This window comes from Dendrobium catenatum, unplaced genomic scaffold (assembly GCF_001605985.2).
Source record: "Dendrobium catenatum unplaced genomic scaffold, ASM160598v2 fragScaff_scaffold_1468, whole genome shotgun sequence".
In the NCBI taxonomy this organism is placed as follows: Eukaryota; Viridiplantae; Streptophyta; class Magnoliopsida; order Asparagales; family Orchidaceae; genus Dendrobium; species Dendrobium catenatum.
In genome coordinates this window covers 607371-628175 of record NW_021319930.1, presented here as the reverse complement: position 1 = coordinate 628175, position 20805 = coordinate 607371, and the positions used below count along the sequence as shown (strand labels likewise).

General features: G+C 33.8%; 1 protein-coding gene across 1 annotated transcript; it reads right to left on the bottom strand.

Annotated features, from left to right (window-relative positions):
- Nucleotides 1-220: 220 nt before the first annotated feature.
- Nucleotides 221-2660, bottom strand: LOC110109979 (zinc-finger homeodomain protein 4-like). Its single transcript, XM_020841238.2, has one exon. It carries the CDS (start codon nt 1525-1527, stop codon nt 670-672), a length of 858 nt encoding a protein of 285 aa, XP_020696897.1. The 5' UTR covers nt 1528-2660; the 3' UTR covers nt 221-669.
- Nucleotides 2661-20805: the final 18145 nt, after the last annotated feature.

The window sequence follows — 20805 nt, the reverse complement described above, 5'->3', positions numbered from 1 at the left end:
CAGGTTGTTGCGTATGAAGGATATTAATACTTTGGAATTACAGCACAAAATATATCAGAAAAATAAAGGAAGCATCATAAAATTGATTGTTTCCAGTTTTTCCTGTAATGTTTTCTGTATTTTTTCCTGGTACCTTGAAAGTTTTATTATTCTAGAAAACATGGTTCCAACATTCAGGCAAAAATGACAGATTTAAATGAGAATGCATTGAAAACCCAGGTAGTAGAACTCAATACTGTATCATGGAGAAAGTTTAATGGTATGTTAAAGAACACCATTACTTAGCAAAATAACAGAAGAATTAATTACTAGATGGAATCAGTTCAAGGACTGTCTGCCTACCCACAGGCATGGAAGCCATGAGAACCAAATCTCCATTTCCCTACCAAAATAGGCAAATAGCACTGGGAGATAGAGATCTAGAGAGAGAAAGATACTAAGAGAGAAAGAGAGAGGTTCAGCTCCTAATAAACTCCCTAAAAACTTAGATCAGCATGCCAAAGGGAACAATAGGTGTGGCAAAAAAAATCCCAAGGCAAACATCTAGGAACTTGAACAGAAAATAAACACTGTATCCAACCATCTAACCCAACTCATCATCAACCATTAATGACAAACGCCAGTGAGAAAAAAAAATCAAATATCAGTAGCAATAGTAATGCTAGTACTTCAATCCAGCTGCAGGTTGCTGTTCTTCTTTGACAAGTTGTGCTTGTTATTGTGCATCCATACCTTGAGAACTCTTCTCTTGACCCCAATCTCCTGGCAGAATTGCTGAACCACATTCTCCTCTTGTTTCTGCAGCCTCCAACCAACTTTTTCAGCAAAGCTGAACATCTTCTCCTTCTGTTCTGAGGTAAACTTGGTTCTAAATCTCTTCTTCATCATTGGAGGCCTTGTCATGGCTCCTCCATATCCCTCCATCTCATCAGACTCTGATGTCTGTATAGCACCAAATGGCATAATCATTTGGTGAGGAGAAGGCCTTGGGATGAGACTGTTCCCTGCTGGATTGTACCCAAATGGGTCTGTCCCAGAGATAAGAAGTCCCTTTTGGCCAATCAACTTGCTCCCACCTTTGAAGTGGAAGAGATCACAAGAAGATAACTCTCCATCAATCTCTTTCCTGTGGAAGTTCCTGTGGCAATTGCAAGCTGAGCACTTGAGGGCCTCAAGCGTTCCCTCTTCTCCACAAGGCATGAACTCTCCACAGCCATCAGTCGCACTTCCACCAATGGAGGCTGCATGGTTCTTGAGGCATTCTCTGTACTTCACCAAAACTCCTTTCTTGCTGTTTAGTGGAGTGGCTACAGAGAGGGGAGTAGCAGCTTGAGGAGGAGGAGGAGGAGGAGGAGTTAGGGGAGAAGGACCATTGGATGGATGAAGCTTTAAGTGATGAAGAGAAGGGGATTCATGTTGGATGAAGTGAGAGGAGTGGCTCTGACTTTGGCCATGGCCACCTCCTCCACCAACATAAGTGCTGGTTATTGGGATCGGCATCCCAACTTCATGACCAGAAATATTCATCCTCTCCCTCTCTATCTTTGTGCTCTTACTTTCTTTCGTCCTTTTTTATTAATCTCAAGAACTATTTTCTTTATGGTCTAGAGAGAGACCAAAAGCGAATGGAAGGGGTGAGACAGCTGAGAATTAAAGACCACTCAAATGAAAACAAAGAGAAATCTTGGGATACTAAATAAGATATTATCAACCCACTTGCTCAATAAACCCCCCTTTGTTTTTGACAGAAAGACAACTAATAATTTTAGAACCTCCTCACCATATTCTAGGCAACCTTATCTGGACACTTGCAAAAGCAATAGAGAGCAAGTAGAGAGATATGGTACTTTGGGTTTTGGGATCTCCTCTTCCTTCTCCAATTCCTTTTGGCCTTTGCTTTCAGAAAACTAAGTTCCTGAACCTTGAACCAGAGATACTTCAAACTGTTTCTTCTATTGGTGTTTCAACTCACAAGAAATGAACTTTTTCACCAATGAAGCACGAAACCAGCATCAACAACAGCAGGAACGGAGCCTAAGAAGGCATTGATACTTAATTAAAGTGCCTGTTACAGTTCCTACTGTTACAAGAGAGGGAAACAACATTTAAAACCTCATCAAATCTCTCTCCTCCTCCCCTCTACTCGCAGACAAGCATTAGTGAACAAAGGAGGGGGGACATCTAAGACAAGCTGTTACTTCTTAAAAGTAGAGATGTGATGAAGAATGTCAAAAGAAGATAAGAGAAACAAACAATCAAATGGTGTTTCCTCTATGACTTACAAGTGATGACCCACTTCAGCTTCTCTAAGAAAAGCTGCACCATATTCAACAATATGCCACTGTTTGGAGTGAAGAAAGCTCTAAGTAGATGGTTGAGAGAAGCTAAAGTTAGAAAATAAACAAAGCTAGCTTATCTGAGAGAATGAGAGAAATAGGAGAAAAAAAAGAGTCTTGGTGGTGTGAGATTCTAATCCTGAGGCTTGTAGGACTAGTGAGGAAGCACAAGGTTAAACAATGGAGGAAATCGAGAGAAAAAGATTTCTTTTTTAATTTTTTCTTACACACGGCTCAGAAAACGGAGAATTTTAAGGTGAAGGGATATGATAAATATAAGTGCTGGGACTTTGCTTTGCTTGCACTATCAGGCAAACAAGTATCAAGCTTACGCCATATAGATGGACGGGGAGATATAACAGGATATTTAGTTAGGACAATCAAAATATATGATTTTTACTGGATTTTCAGATATTCGTATTTTTAAGAGCTCATTTAATTGGTTTGCTGTTGTTGTCAAACAGATAGGCCAACAAGTTGATATAAGAAAGCTATTGAAACAAATTTCTTTAAAAAACAACATAAATTCAGTGAAAAAAACAATCAATCATGATATAAAAACATTATTGTTTGATGGATTTTTCCTGTTAATTGATATGAGCGCTTCTGAGCATTCAAAAGCTGTAATTTTGTGAAAGAAAATAAATATGCCTGAATCTTTACTGCTGCAGATGAGACTAAAACTTCGTTTGAGACGACTTACTGCTTCTTAAAGTAGTTTTTTAGTACAAAAATTTAAATTTTTTACAAAAAAATTACTTTTAGAAGTATTAAGAAAGCCGTCTCAAATGAAGCCTAAAATGTCCCAACTTTCTACAAGCCTTGCCTTCAACTGCTTCCTCAAGATACAAATGTTAACAAAGAAATCCCAAAAACATTAATTAAAAAAAAATGAAGTTAGAAGAATAAATTTCTCTGTTCTGCACCAAACATTCAAATAAAACCTATGAGATTTTGATTGCAATAATGGCGCTTTTTAGAGTTCTGGTGGTCACCAAACGCATAAAAAGCTCATTAATAATGCTCCATGATTAATTTCCATATTCTAACAAGCAAATCCTTTTGGTCTTGCAAGTGAACATTATAGCTGATGAAATTAAAATAGACCCAACAGAACTAAATACTAAAAGAAGAAAATAAAGACGTGGAGATTCAAACCTGATCAATTGAAGGGCTGAACCAAATTCTATGAAGCCTTGTTATTAATCTTTGTCGCTAGCTCCGGGCCTATTTGGGACAACTAATCTCTTGCCGCTTTGTTTTTCAAATATCAACTACAAATTTGTTTGACTACTGTTTTCTCACTACTTTTCAGAAATTTTTGAGGTGGAAATCTATTTTCTGCAATTATAATAGCGTAGTTTTCTCCGCAACGACTTCACAACCAACTTTATAAAATGAGATACCCATCTCAAATAGACCCTCGGTCTACGTTGAGTTTGAAAGCTAAGATTTAGGCAATCAGAAAATTGACTAATCATTTGTGTTTTTTTGTTAGCTTAAAATAATGTTTCTTTTAATCCCTCCCCTAAACAAAAGCCAAAAAGGCTATAAAACTCCCTTTTTATGATTCGTTTTGTAGTGAAATTTGCCCCTTTTTTATTATTCTTGTTTAGACCATTTATGTGCAATGTGGCCTTTTCTTTTCCTTCTCTTTTTCAGACATCTTAATACAAATATTATTATAGATCAATTTTAATAATATGACATTAATTATAAATATTTATTGTTATGCTATATATCATAACACAATCTTATAAAAGAAATCTTTCACTGACCATTTATGCCTCTTCATCCAATCAACATAATTCCTTTTACTTTTATATGTTTGCCTTTAGTAAATTTGTCTGTTATAAAATTTATTAAAGTAAGAATCCTTAATAAAAAATTTCATTTTTATTTCTTTTTAAATTTCGTAGACAAAAATCTTGTTGATTTTATGATCTCTTTGTTTTGATAATTATGATTTTTTTTTTTAATTTTTTTTTTCACTTGACAAATATTAGATAAACATGTGAGTGATGTAGCACTAAAATAATTGAAAATAATTTCTATGGTGCTTTTCTAAACATCCATATCCCCTCTCCAATATCTATAAAAGAATGCATAAAATTGAAAATCATTAAAAGATGTATGTTAGAGACTATTAGGGATAATGCATCAAGTAACAATTAAGGAATCTTCTTAGTAATTTTTATAATGAGTCTCCTATGGCTCCTCAATACATCAATTAAATAGTCAAAGTCAATAAAGAATATTCAATTGTGTGTTTGAGTATTTTAGAAATTCCAATCAAATTTTTATAAATATTAAATCCACCACTTCACATTTATAATGTTTCAACTAACTTCATATACTACTAAAAAATATGATTTTTCGTAGCACTTGTTAGGGCGGTTTGAAAACCGCCGCCAAAACAAGGTATTTGCAACGGTTTTGAACGACCGCTGGTCTTTGCAACGGTTTTGAGCCATATGCTTCATCATCTCAATCTCTTGAGTCATGGTTAGCTTCAACTCACTAAATATTTGAGAATTATTTATTGTCAAAATATGATCATCACATACAAAATAGTTTGAAATATATCTCCAATTTTCTATTTGAAATACAAAGCATCCTAATATCAGTCCACATATCCCATAGATTTTTTAACATAGAATTATGATTTTAAGACTTATCAAGAAAGTAGATTTATCATCAATTTAAAAAATCTTCTTTTAACAAGATGCCCTTTGATTCATTCAATGTCATGGAATTTCTTTCTTCTTGCCTTTGGTATTTGTAATTATTTGATTGACTTTTTAGCTTTGCGTTATTGGTGAACCTAGTAAAAAATCAATGGAATAACTGAATAAGTTGATAAATTCTTTGATTAATAAAGAATGGTATATTTGACATCCGAAGATTTCAATATAAACAAGAAAATTGTTTACCTTTTAGCATTAGTATATTATTCATCCAAAGCATGCAAAAAAATAATAACTTTTAGTGAATTGACTGTACATATCAGTAATCCTTTTAATATGTGCCAATAAAAAAGTTCATCATCATACATGAATAAATTGATGTGTGATTATTTTACTGCGTCCACCCCTCATAAGTAATGCAAATTTATCCTAGATCGCTTGACTCATTTTATAAATGGCTACACGCATGCGGCCTTCAAATTTAAAAGCATAAAAAATTCAAACATTTTGAATTAAGTTGCATTAATTCTCTTTCTTTTTATGTCCTTCCATGAAAATAGATGTTTGCATATTTTTCACCATATGTACATAGGAGCATATTCTACTTAGACCAAATTTGATATATGTTAATCTAGTGACTGAATAAAGGCAGCCATGCAAAATTTTCAAAATCAAATGGTATGTTATCAAATAACGAATGTAATATAATGGACTACTCTTTCAAGGTGCTATGATTTCTAGTATGTGCCATTATGAGATCTACTTTAGGTGATAAAATATTTTGCAAACTAATCTCTTTGATACTAATTGATGTTTATGGCCACACCTAAGAGAGGGTGAATTCATGCGTGTTAAATTTTAAATTTTAAAACTATTTTTGAAAGAGATTAGCAAATAAGATTGGCATGATAATATATAGGGAAAAAATCAAATAAAAATTTATGCAATTCATTAGACAAATCATTAAATAAACCTAAATCTTATGAAATATAAATTTTAGATCAAGAGGAACTAATATTATCATGATTTTTTTTTTAAAATTGAGACTCAAGTAATATTTTCAATCACATTTTATATATATAGAAAAGAGTGATTAATGGCATGACTAAAAATTTAAGTATATTTTTATAAAAAAATAACTGAATAGCATCCACAGTTACAAATACTTTACCATATTAATAATTATACTCTTGAGAAATTGTAATTAAGGAAAATATGACTATAATGTGACATGTTTTTAAATAAAATTATCTGCTAGATGAAAGTGGATCCCATCAATAATGTACCTGCATAAAGGAGGTAATAAAAAATAAAAAAGAAGCAAAGTGAGAATTTTTAAAAGATTTCTCATTACTTCTTAAAATAATAATAATAATAATAATAATAAAAATAATAATAATAAAAAAAACTACATCAAAAAGTTCATATCAAGCATCATATCAATTTAGACAATATTACTTCTACAGTTATTACTAATATTTTAATGCAATTGAATTTGCAAACAGACCTTAAGATGCATTGTCATAATTAATTTTAAAATATTCACTTAGACTTTTGTGTACTTTCATATGTAATTTGCTTAATGATGAGGATGAAAACCTAATTATGCACATTGGAGTATTTCTTTGAGAAAAGCTAGATTGAACAATTGATGTAGATGGCCTGCTTTTCTTTTTTTCTAACAGGATTTTTCCATGGTGGAGTTCCAGGCTATCTAGTACTTACTGATCCAAGAATATTTCTTCATCATGATGAGGACCATACCTCTTTTTTTTTTTGAGTACTTTCATGGAACAGTAGTCCCTATTTCCTTGAGGTCTAACATTTAATTTGCTTTAGATAATTAGTTTCTTTTCATTTTTTTGAATCTCTCACTGTCAATATCACTTTATTCTTCATCATCTTGTTCTTTATTCCACTTAGCCACATTCCAAGGAGAGATTATTACGTCTGAAGTCCGGATACAGAGAACTGGTCGATTTTATGACTGTGAACAGTAAAAGCATAGTAAAAATACAGTTATCGTTCACCATTGAGCTTTTACTGTTCACCCTTATATTTTTACTATGCTTTAACTGTTCACAGTCACAAAACCGATCAATTTTATGTGTCCAGACTCTGCACGTAATGATCTCTGCATTCCAAGAGCCCTTTTTCCTTAGATTTTTTATTTTTATTTTTGTTTCTTTGTTGTTTTTCTAACACTTTATCTTGTAATTCTTTGCGAAGCTCTCATTTTGAGTTTTTTTTTATCATTTTGATTTCATAATAAAATTCAATAGCAGAAAAAGCTGAAATAAATATCAATGCATGAAGATCTAATCTCACTTAAAAGGCTGAAATTATGTAAGAAATTCCTTATGAAGGAATGAACCAATGATTCACAATATGATTTGTGTAATTTGGAGATGTTCTCAAGAAGCAAAAATGTCAAAGCGAATTAATGATTTAGGTTTCGTTTGGGACAATTTCTTTATTATTTTTTAAAACAATTTTTTAGTACAAAACTTTTTAAACTAGAAACTTTTTGTATAAAAAAATTATTTTAAAAAACAGAAAGAAAACTGCCCCAAATGAAACTTTATTCTTTATAAAATTGCTTGAAGAAATTCTTTGTAAAATTACAGTTTTCCTTAATGTCACCTTCAGACAGTTGGTGATCTTAGTGGAATGCCTTGTGTGTTAGTTAAATGAATAGAAGCTTGTCTTATATCAATGATTTAATATGTTATAAGACAGCATAATTGTTTTGATGGAGGAGAATAACTAATTATCCTTACCATTAAAACATAATTACTGTTTTATTCCTTTCTGTTCTCTTTTGCTTTTAATTTAAAAGCTATTTGGGTTCGCTCTTTATTTTTTTCCTCCGAATATACTGTTGAGTTTAAGCTTTTTTTGTTTTTATTGTAACTCTACTTTAACATAAAATAAAAACATTTTATGTGATATATTAATGGTAAATAAAAAAGAGAGAACATATATAATATTTTTACGTGCATTACAGGAAAATCATCCATTACCGACGGAGTATTTTCAGGCAAATTTTTCCTACGTGAATGTTACAATCGAAAAATTTTATGCCGGAAACTTCCAAATTTGCCAGAAAATGAACAATTTCCGCTGGTAATAAATGATTTTCTTGCAGTGGTGATTTGGACAAACCCCGAAATAATTTAAAACTCAGTGTGAGAATGATTTTATCAACTAAACAATCATGAAAGATCATTTACAAATCCAATAAACATCATACAAAGATTAATTTCAAAAGAGATTGTAAAATAATAAATGAAGAATGTAATCAATTTTCTTTCAACTTATCATGAAAGAAATGATGAATTTGAGAATCTTTTACTCAATGTATTGAAGATGAAAATCATCACTAAGGTTGAATCAATCTACTCCAACTAGAGAAAGATGAAGAAGATGATTCCTCTCCACTTGGTTTCAAATAGGATGCTTTTTGAGAGTGTATTTGCACTTTGCTTTAAGATTTTGTGTGTGAGTATTTGATTTTTGAAAGAGTATTTGCAAAACAGGATAATTTTTTATTTTTTGCAAGAGAGGAGAGAGAGTTGGCCAAGGATATTTTTGGAGGGAATTATCTAGATATTTTGAAAATTAAAATTGCATCATTAATTTGGAATATGACATAATGGAAATAAAAAAATTTCGACCAAGGAGTTTTGGAATGATTTCAAAGTTAAATTACAATGGCAATTAATCTATTTTTATACTAAGGATTTAATGGAATTAATTTGAATTAATTCAAATCAAATAAATTGATTTAGATTAAAAAAAAGAACAAGAAGCTTCCAAAAATGGATGAAATTAATTTTATAAAGATTATAATTCATGTTCTTTAATTTAAAATTAAAATCAATTCAAAGATGGTAGCACAAGTGTTTATATTTAAATGAAATAAATAAAAATAACATGGAAACAAATTATGTGTCTGACCAAACAAGTGATCATAGGAAAATAATTGCAAGATGCATTATAAAATTTTTATTTAATTATTAAAGAACTATTTCAGAACAGACCATGCAGAAACTAAAATGAACTTGAATCATGGTCTGATTCCATCAGTGTATCATATCATAATCTTTGTATGCCTAACTTTTTATTTCATCCTTATTTAAAGGAAAGCTCATCGGCCCATCCTCATTTACAAGATAACATGTCTCTAATCAACCTAAATCAGTTAATCATTTCCAGCCAACCTTCTTTGCCTTTTACACACATTTAACATCATGTAAAATATAATAGAATATATCATATACACTCAGTACAATTATCAATATACTCATCAATATGCCTATAGTATGCAAAAAATGTATGTTAGACTAAATGAATTGTAAATATATATGTATATCATATATTTATATCTAAATGTAGCTAGTATATTGATTTTTTATCATTAATTTATACCAAATATTTTCCTACTCGTTTAAATTAAAATAACATATAAATAAAATCACCAAATAAATTTTTTATATTAACTAGTCAAAATGCTCAAGGTAATGTTATTTACCACATATTAAAAGTTACAGGGCAAACAAATCACTAAAATGAGATATATTATATTTTAATCAATTTTAGGAGAGATAAAATTCAAGAAATTTAAATAATTGAAAATATAAATAGGGTTTGGGTTACCTACCAAGATCAGAATACTTTTTTTAGCAAGAGCGACAGACGAAAATGATTCGGAGCAAATTTTCTCTCTCTTCCCCTGTCCCTTCTTCTCTTGGCCTCTTTCTATCCTCTTCTCTCATAACCAAGAAAATGGAATATGGGAGGGGATGGCTGGGGTGATGGGTTTAAGTAATTGATCTTAGATTTTTTATTTAAAAAAAAATTAGACCTAGCATCACGGTGCCCAAAACCTAAGTGGCATTACGCTCTTTTATTTCCCCAAAAGCCCGAGAGCTTAAAGCTGGGGCACTGACCATCTTAACTCCACAACGCTCTCACAAATATTTTTTGGCTATTTAGGGAAATAAAATAAGGGTTATTACATCATCCATCTCACATTCGTATTTGCAAAGGGCTTTCAAAACTTATATGATAACATATAATAATAAATTACTTCAACTAACAATAAACATGCTCTATAAAGAAATTTAAGGAAAGTGACTATATTTTAATTCACATCCATCATAAGCATTACTTAACATCTAAGTTTAAGAAATGACATAGAAGAGCTTATGGCCCCATCAAAGTTCTTAAGAAAATTAAATCTAAAGTATATCACCTTGATTTGCTTATTGATATGCTAATACATCATATTATTAATGAGATATTTTATCATATGAGAGTTAGCAAACCTTCACTTATTCAATCTAACTTTAGTAGATAATTCATTATAGAATCTCCTATTTTTGGAGATCAATTATATCACCACTGAGAAAGAATCAAGTTGACACCGGACGAGATGAAGAACAGGTCGCGGCTCACGAATGATCGTAGGATCAAAAACTTCATGATCAAAAGTGAAAGGAAATGAAGGATAGGGACGATCGTCTACGAGCTTCAGGCGAGGTCGATCGTAACTGTCTCACAAACCAGCGATCAGCTAATCAAGAATTCATTTGAATTCTGATTAACGCGCCAAAACCACCACCAGGAATAAACCTGGATACATACTCAAAATCCAAAGTGGAATTTGAAAAATGGGTAAATTCTATTATCATCTTTCTAATGAGTTCGTTATACCGATATTTATAGACGTATAAGCCATATATAAGGCTACAGCAAAGAAAGAATAAACAATTAACACTTGAAACTGAAGTTGCCGTTTATACTTCCAGGCTATTTCGTTCTAAACTCCGGCATTCCTTCTTAGACTCCGGCGTCATTCCTCCGGTGTAGGGGAAACTTCAGGTTCATAATAGGGGGATAAATCAGACACATTGAAAGTGGCTGATACATTATAATCTCCAGGAAGCTCAATTTGATATGCGTTATCCCCAATCTTCTTGACAACTCGGAAAGGTCCGTTTGCTTTAGGTTTGAGCTTGACAAACGCACCAGGAGGAAACCTTTCTTTCCTCAGATGAATCCATACCTTATCTCCCTCTTTAAACTGGATCTCTCGTCAATTTTTGTTCGCCTGTTTCATACACTTGATATTGTGTTTCTGAATGAGTTCGCGTACCTGTTGATGCAGTCGTTGAATTTCCTAGCTACGTTTATCTCCCTTTGTACTGTAATTGTTACCTGTAATTTGAGGAATGAGATCTAGTGGAGTCAACGAATTACTGCCATACGCCACTTGGAACGGAGTATGTCCCTTAGCCTGATTCACTGATAGGTTGAACGCGAATTCTATCTGCGGTAATACCATGTAACATTGCTTTATGTTTTTTCCCACAAAGCAACGGAGAAGATTCCCCAGACTTCGATTCATAGTTTCTGTCTGGCCATCAGTTTGAGGATGCGCAGTTGAACTGAATTGTAACTTCGTTCCCAGCTTTGCCCAAAGCGTCTTCCAGAAATGACTAAAAAATTTGACATCCTGATCAGACGTCATGGTCTTCGGAATTCCGTGTAAACGGACAATGTCTTTGAAATACAAATCAGCGACATAGGTAGCATCTAGAGTCTTGCTACAGGCCACAAAATGAAGATGAATTACCACCATTATCGAATCCTTACTAACCTGGGTTCTCGGCAGACCGAGTACAAAATCCAGACTGACATCAGTCCAGGGACCTTCGGGCACGGGCAACGGTGTGTATAAGCCTATCTTTTTCCCCTGTGTTTTTGCCACCACGCAAACACGGCAGCGTTTGATGAATCTTTCCACATCTCTACTGAGGGATGGCCAGTAAAAATGTTCCTTTGTTAAAGCTAAAGTCTTATCTCTTCCAAAATGTCCAGCAATACCTGACTCATGACATTCCTGTAGTATGGTCATCCTGGTGGAGCACTTAGGAATACAAAGTCTATTGCCGTAAAAGAGATGATCATGTCGACAATGGTAAAACTGATAAGATCCATTTTGACATTTGTCCTAGATTATTCCGAAGTCAGGATCCTGAGGGTATAACTCTTTTAACAGCTCAAAACCTATTATTTTGCTGTGCAGAGTTTGAAGCAATACTACCCGTCGGCTTAGTACATCAGCTACCTGATTACATTTGCCAGACTTGTGTTTAAGAACAAAATGGAAAGTTCCCATATACTCAACCCACGCAGCGTGACACCCTTTTAGTTTCTTCTGCGTGTTAAGAAACCTTAATGCCTCATGATCGGTGAACAATATAAATTCATGGGGTAACAAATAATGTTCCCAATGGTGTAAAGCTCGCACCACTGCATAGAATTGTTTATCATAGACTGAATACTTATGTCGCACATCATTAAGCTTCTCACTGAAGAAAGCAATCGGATGACCCTTCTGGCTGAGCACGACGCCAATACCCAAATTAGATGCATCACAGTCTAATTCAAAGACTTCTTCGAAGTTTGGTAAAGACAGAACAGGGGCAGCTAAAACAGCTTGTTTCAGTTGTTCAAATCCATTGTTTGCCTCAGGTGTCCAGTGAAATCGATCAGCTTTTAATAATTCAGTGATAGGTGCAGCAATCGAACTAAAGTTTTTGATAAATCTTCTGTAAAAAGAGGCAAGGCTGTGGAATTGACGTACCTCTGTCGTAGAAGTAGGTTGCGGCCATTGTAGAATGGCTTCTACTTTACTAGGATCAGCTTCAATGCCGGCCGCCGAGATAATGAATCCCAAAAATGTGATGTTGCTCGTCAAATATTGACATTTCTTCGGATGAGCGAATAATTGCTGTTCTCTGAGGATTTCAAAGACTCGCTGTAAATGTGTTAAATGAGCTTCTGTATCACCACTATATACTAGGATGTCATCAAAGTAAATGACTACACATTTGTTCATCAGCGATTGGAAAATTTGATTCATGAGTCTCATGAAAGTGCTGGGAGAATTCGAGACTCCGAACGGCATTACGCTCCATTCATACAACCCTTCTCGCATTTTAAACGCCGTTTTCCACTCATCACCCGGCTTTACTAGTATCTGATGATAACCGCTCCTCAGGTCGATCTTGGAGAACAGTGTTGCACCATAGAGCTGATCGAATATGTCGTTGATCCGTGGAATAGGAAAATGATACTTAATCGTAATCTTGTTTATCGACCGGCTGTCTATACACATCCAGAATGAGTCATCCTTCTTCGGTACTAGTAATACAGGAACTGCACAAGGACTGGCACTGGGACATACAAATCCTTTATTAACCAAATCTTTGACCTGGCGCTGTAGTTCCTGGTGTTCACCAGGTCGGAGTCTATAAGCTGGTCTGTTTGGCAATACTTATCCTGGAATAAATTCCATCTGATGTTGAATATCTCGCAAATGAGGAAGTCCCTTGGGTAATTCGGATACTAATATATCCTGGAATTGTTGTAACAGGGGTCAGACAGCTTCCGGAATGTCCAACTGTATAGGATTCTCTTCCATTAACATCACCAGCAACCCATGTTGTGCTGCTTTCAATTCTTGAAGCAATAGTGTATGACTGAATATGTTGGTTGCTGATCGTTCCTCCTGCTCCATAACTGGAGATGGTAGCAGTACTATTTTGTTGATTATCATGGACAAAGGAATAAGTATTGGTGGTACCATTGTGTATAGTCCCTCTGTCAAACTGCCACGGTTGACCCAACAGTAAATGGCAAGCATCCATAGGGACGACATCACATTGTACCCGATGTCTGAATGAACCTATGGAAAAATCAATCAGGCACTGCTTTCCCACTTGCACTTCAGCGTTCTTGCGTATCCACGATAATACATATGGTTTGGGGTGATCACTGGTATTTAACTGTAATTTTTCTACCATTACAGTAGCAACAACATTTTTGCAGCTCCCACTTGTTTGAATAGTTGCTATTTGAATGAGTTATATTTATGCAACTTATATAGTTTTGATGATTCCAAACATTATTGTTCAAATGTATAGTTATCTCCTAACAATTTCAGAAGATTTGCACTTGCTCTTGTGTGTACTAACATTTCAGGAAAATCAGACTCCAGACTACGAAAACTTCAAACTTCAATTCAAATTCAACATGAGATATTTTGTTTAATTGATGTTTGTCTTTTCTTTGAATTAATTTTGAAAGGGAGTGATTGTAATTGAGTGAATAAAATCTCACACACACAAATAAGGAGATCTTGAAATTCTATACTGATCGTACAGGACGATATTTATCGTACTGGACGATCTGTCAGTTATCTCCTATAGAGCACTTGGAACGAATAGGAACTTGCTTTGAAAAATTTTCTAAGTCCTATTCGTCCAGGACGAAATTTATCATCGTCCCAGGCGATGGGTTCACTGCAACATTTTCGTCCAGACGAATTTTACCATCGTACGAGGCGACCAGTCCACTGGAAAATTTTCGTACAAACGAAAATAAATATCGTACAGGACGATCAGTTCTCTGCAAAATTTTTCGTTCAGACGAAAACAAATTATCGTCCGAGGCGATTAGTTCTCTGGAAAATTTTCGTCCAGACGAAAAAAATAATCCTACAGGACGATCGGTTATCTGGAAAAACCGAACCACTATAAATTTGGTGTCATTTACTTTATAGCTTTTACGTTTCCGCACTTTAAATTTCAGTTTAAACAACTCTGTGGTTGAAAAACATTTTTCTACTAACTTTAAAAGAAAATTTTATTTCGGTTCAACTTTATTATTAAGAGGGTTTAAAATTTTAAAAACTACCAATTCACCCCCCTCTTGGTAGCCTTGGGACATTTACTTAGGCTTAACAACCTAATTACTGGACTCAACACCACTGTCTATGATCACATTACACACTCGTTCTTTAACAGTACCCCGGGTTCAAAAAATGTTGTGCCTAAGCCACGAATCGTCCCTATGAATGGTTAGGGATTGTTGCAGGACTAACATATTTCCTTCATCCCCCTTGAGATAGGTAGGCTCCTCCACATTCACATCAACAGCGACATTTGGAGGGGTCTCTTCACATTCTGGTTCTTCTATCATAGTCACTACGCGTCTATTAGGACAATTAGACGCTATATGACCAAATCCTTGGCATTTGAAGCATTTACGGGCCGGTGCAGGGACTGATCCCTGATTCCAACGTTTAGACGGACGTGTCAGAGCTTCGTCTTGTTGTTTACTTGATCCCGCAACATTCTTGTTGATTTTGATTTCTTTGTCATTTACAGGCTCGGGTCCGACATTCCTCTGATAGAGCTTCTTGGCCTTGGCTTGTTGTTTTTTAACCTTCAGGGCTAATCCGGTAACATCCTGGAAGGTCCAGTAGGGTTGTAATTGCACTACATTTGCAATTGCTGGCTGTAAACCCGACAAGAACCGAGCCATGGTGTGTTCGATCTTCTGGTTCCGTGATATCACATTTCAGATATAATTGTTCAAATTCAGAGATATACTCTTCCACAGAGAGCTATTGTTGTTGAAGTTGAGTGTATTTTAAAAATACATCATGTTTGTACTGATCTGGTATGTATTTTCTCTGTAGCTCTCGTTTCATCTTAGCCCATGTAACAATATTGCTCTTGCCTTCTCTGTTTCTTGATCTCTTCAAATTTTCCCACCATAAAGAAGCCGTGCGTTTGAGTTTGATAGCGACGAGTTTAACAATCATGTCAGCCAGAATTTCCTTGAATTCAAGAACTCGTTCAACTGTTTGTAGCCAGTTGATGAATTCATCTGGATCCATCCTTCCATCGAACTCAGGTAGTTCGATCTTGATTCCTCAGTCATGATGTGCCTTCTTGTTTTTTCGAACCATCGGACGTCTCACATTTTCATCGTCGCTGGAGCTTTCTTGATGGAACTGATTTACTTCTTCTTCCTCATTATTATTTGCCACAGGTTCTCGTTGCTCGAATTGGGTTAAGCGTTGTTGTAACTGAGCGATTTCTCTTTTTAGATCTTCGATCAAGACTTCATGAACTGGTCTATGAACATTCCGACGATGCGGCATCTTGACGGCTCTGATACCACTTGACACCGGACGGGATGAAGAACAGGTCGCGGCTCACGAATGATGTAGGATCAAAAACTCCGTGATCAGCGGTGAAAGGAAATGAAGGACAGGGATGATCGTCTACGAGCTTCAGGCGAGGTCGATCGTAACTGTCTCACAAACCAGCGATCAGCTAATCAAGAATTTGTTTGAATTCTGATTAACGCGCCAAAACCACCACCAGGAATAAACCTGGATATAGACTCAAAATCCAAAGTGGAATTTGAAAAATGGGCAAATTCTATTATCATCTTTCTAATGAGTTCGTTATACCGGTATTTATAGACGTATAAGCCACATATAAGGCTACATCAAAGAAAGAAAAAACAATTAACACTTGAAACTGAAGTTGCCGTTTATACTTCCAGGCTGTTTCATTCTAAACTTCGTGTTCCTTCTTAGACGGCGTCACAAGTGATCTACCTGCTGTGAATCATTTTTTTTGTTGAAAGAATACACCACCTAATGATGATACATAACTTACTTATATTGACTTAAAAACTTTAACCTTGTAATTAGTTAAAGGCTAGTTGAATTTTAATTCTACAACACAAAGTTCAGCCGAGTCTAAATGAGTTGATGTATCCATCAAGTGGATGAAGATAATCAAGCTAAAAGAGCAATTAAAAGAGCTAAGGCTAAAGCTAAAAACAAAGATAAAAGAAAATGTCCAATTATAAGAGCCCATAATTTAAAATATAATTTATATTTTATTTCCCGTTTAGAAACTTGTATGACCAACCATGATATAATTAGGTATGGATGAAGTATTAAAAACAGGCGATTGAAACACTTTCTCATTAGTGGCTACTTGCCTTCTTTTCCCTCCCTTTTATTCTCCACATTTTCCCTCAAAAATTAGTTACCTAGTTGTCTTGTAATGCCTATAAATGTGGACCAAAATACTTTGTATTATTTATTGATGAATGAAATATTTTGGTAAAGTGTTCTTCATTTACTTGATATTTGGTGGCTTCAAGTTGATGGTTTATTGATCCCTTATTCCTTACAAATTAAAATCCATATAAAAATAAATAAAAGTAAGGTCAACAAGAAGCCAAATCCAAAAGAAGCCCCAAGCTAAGATAAGCATTCAGCATAGCGGAGAAGTATCCATTAAAACAGGAAACTATGAAGACCTAAGCCACATGCAGGAAAAATTACAAATAGAAGTAAACCAGCAGCACATTGAATGACCCAAGAAGAATAAATAGCACACCATGAAGCTTCAAAAAAAGACTATAGCTATTAGAGAACTAGCCAGAATAGCCAAATCAATAGAAACACAAACAAAAAAGGAATCAACCGACAGGAAATAGAAGGTTAGTAATAGAGCCAAAACCACAACAAAAAAATGCTACAATAGAAGATTAGAAAACCAAGAATGGAAGATAATCGAGGCTCATTTATGCCTCAAAGAAAGAAGGAAACCTAAGCTTGTTCAATCTCACCAAACCTTTCAAAATTTTATATTGGATAAATCAGTATAGAGCACAGTGTCCTGAAGATAAACACATTTCCTAGCCAACCAATCAGAACATGAATTATAACTTATAGAAATATGAGAGATAGTGAACTCAACATTCTTTAAATAATTAATAATATTTATAAAATGTAAAACAAAGAAGCATTATTGTAACAATGATTCTTAATAATATTAACCAAGATTAAAGAATCAAACTTAATCCAAATATTATGGATATTGAATTAAGAACAAAATTTAAGCCTGAGTAAGACAGCAGAGGCTTTAGTGGTAAGCACATTACCAATAGAAACTTGAGAGGCAAAGCCAAAAGCCATATTACTACTAAAGTTAAACAATACCCCCACAACTGACCTCATCTTTAGAAAGAGAACCATAAATATTTAATTTATATTGATCAAAGGTTGGTTTAAGCTAATAAACCATACTAAAAATTTTCTAATTCTGTCTTTACCAAAAATTTTCTGAAAAACACTAGCCCAAGACATAACACCTTTGAAATGCTTAGGTAAACATAAATTAGCATTAATCATTTGATGAATTTTGAATTTAATACAAAAAAGATTCTATTATAGCTCATTTCGATACCAAGATGTTTACTATTGTTCCTCTCCAACCATAATAACCAAAAAACAATCATAGGGAGAAAAATAGCAGTATGACCTCAGGCCTTTTATTGCACCTTTAATTAGCCAAAAAAGAGTAGCAGTTATTATCATAAGAAGCCAAATTGATGCCCAAAGAATTCTCCAAAAAAGAGCCAAACCTTGTTCGCAATATGACCATCAAATGAAACATGATTAAAAGTCTTAGCATGATAACAATATTGACATTTGGGCACAATGTTGAAGCCCTTAGATAGCAATCTCTCATTGACAGGAATGAAACCTTTTAAAAGACGCCAATTAAAAATTGAGTAAGAGATAGGAATATTCATATTCCAAATTATATTAAAAACTTTCTTATTAGAAGTCCTAATCCTGATATAATTCCAAACCTCTTTGGGACAAAATTCACCATCAACAAACTTATTAAAGATCATTTTATCAGCCATATTCATGTCAAAGGATTTTCATAATGCCACCAGCCACATGTTTTGGAACATAATCAATCAAAAGGTCATAATTCCAATTATCATTGCATAAAAAGTTAGCAACTTCCAAATTCAAGATAGAATGAGTATTAAAATAAGAATCTAAAAGAAAATAAGAATCTAAAGGACCCAAACCCATCCAATTATCTTGCCAAAAGAAACAATTATCATTCCCAATACCCCATTGCATAAAAGATTCACCGAACAACTTAATTTTACACAATCTAGGCCAAACAGGGGATTATCCATTTAAAAAAAAAAAAAAAAACAAGTGGGATGATGAATGGATTTGCAATACTTCATATGCATAAAATTAGCCCAAGGAAATTGTTTTGTCTGAACTTCCATCAAAGTTTTATAGAGAGACAATTAACCATATCTTTGATAGACTTGCACCCAAGCCACCCAACAAACTTATTAAAGATCATTTTATCAGCCATATTCATGTCAAGGGATTTCCATAATGCCATCAGCCACAGGTTTTGGAACAATCAAAATGTCATAATTCCAATTATCATTGCATAAAAAGTTAGCAACTTTCAAATTGAAGATAGAATGAGTATTAAAATAAGAATCTAAAAGAAAATAAGAATCTAAAGGACCCAAACCCATCCAATTATATTTCCAAAAGAAATAATTATCATTCCCAATACCCCATTGCTTAAAATATTCACCTAACAACTTAATTTTACACAATCTAGGCCAAACAGAGGATTATCCTTTTTAAAAAAAAAAACAACAAGAGGGATGAATGGATTTGCAATACTTCTTATGCATAAAATTAGCCCAAGGAAATTGTTTTGTCTGAACTTCCATTAAAGTTTTATAGAGAGACAATTAACCATATCTTTGATAGACTTGCACCCAAGCCACCCAAACCCACCCCACCCCCCTCAATAGGGCTAATATAAGAATTCCAAGCACTCTAGTGAATCCTGTAACCATTAGAAGAAGAACCCCAATAAAATTTATTAATTTTTTTCCATTCTAGAACAAACCTCCAAAGAGGGATTAATAATTTCAAAAAGTTATAAAGAAAGATAAGACAGAACACTCTTAATCAAAACCATACAGCCACCCATAGATAACAATTTGAATTCCCAAGAGGCTAACCTAGCATTAATAACTTGGAAGATTTTATCAAAAAGAAAACTTTTCTTACGACCTTTATAAATTGGAGTGCCCAAGTAAAAAATGGGAGAGTTTGCATAGAAAAACCAATGTAATGAGATATACGATTGATATTCCTTTGAAGCATAATTTTCCCCAGAATGAAAGAACACTTCTTTAAGTTAAAATTAAAACCACTCTTCTTGCTAAACTTCGGTAGAAAATTATACACCATCTTGACATTTTTAAAAGTGCCATTACAAAAGATAATAAAATCATTAGCAAAATATAAATGAGAAATAGATATACCACCTTTATTAATGTAAAGAAGACTTTTATTTTGAAAAAATAATGCATTCAAGCCCTTAGAAAAGTATTCAACAACAATAATAAAGAAAGTTGGAGAGAGAGGGTCTCCCTGCCCAACACCTTGACGAGCTTGGGGAAAACATTTTCTTTTACCATTTATAATAATGGAATACCGAATACCAAACATTTTCAATGATATTAAAAATTAAAGCTATAGAAGCATCATTAAAACCAAAAAGATGCAAAACTTTATAAATAAAATTCCATTTGATATTGTCATATGCTTTATAGATGTCTAGTTTAATAACCATATTCCTATCCGTGACATTAAGATAAATATCATGAATGAGTTCTTGAGCTAATAGAACATTATCCACAATACTCCTGCCTTTAACAAAGCCATTCTGATGCTGAGAAACAATTTTGGGGAGGAAATTAGCCATGCAAGAAGCAAGAATTTTAGATATAATTTTATTAAAAAGTATAACATAGACTAATAGGTCTATAATTTGGCCAATAAGTAGGTTTACCACATTTAGGAATAAGAACAATAAACATGCTAGAAAACCATTTAGGATTCATACCCTTGAAAAAACCTTTTACAACTCTACAAAGGTCATCTTTTATAATATTAATCCAATAATTTTGATAAAAAGATCGAAAAAGTGAACCCATCAGGACCAGCCACCATATCCTTATTCATATCCAATAGGATCTTATGA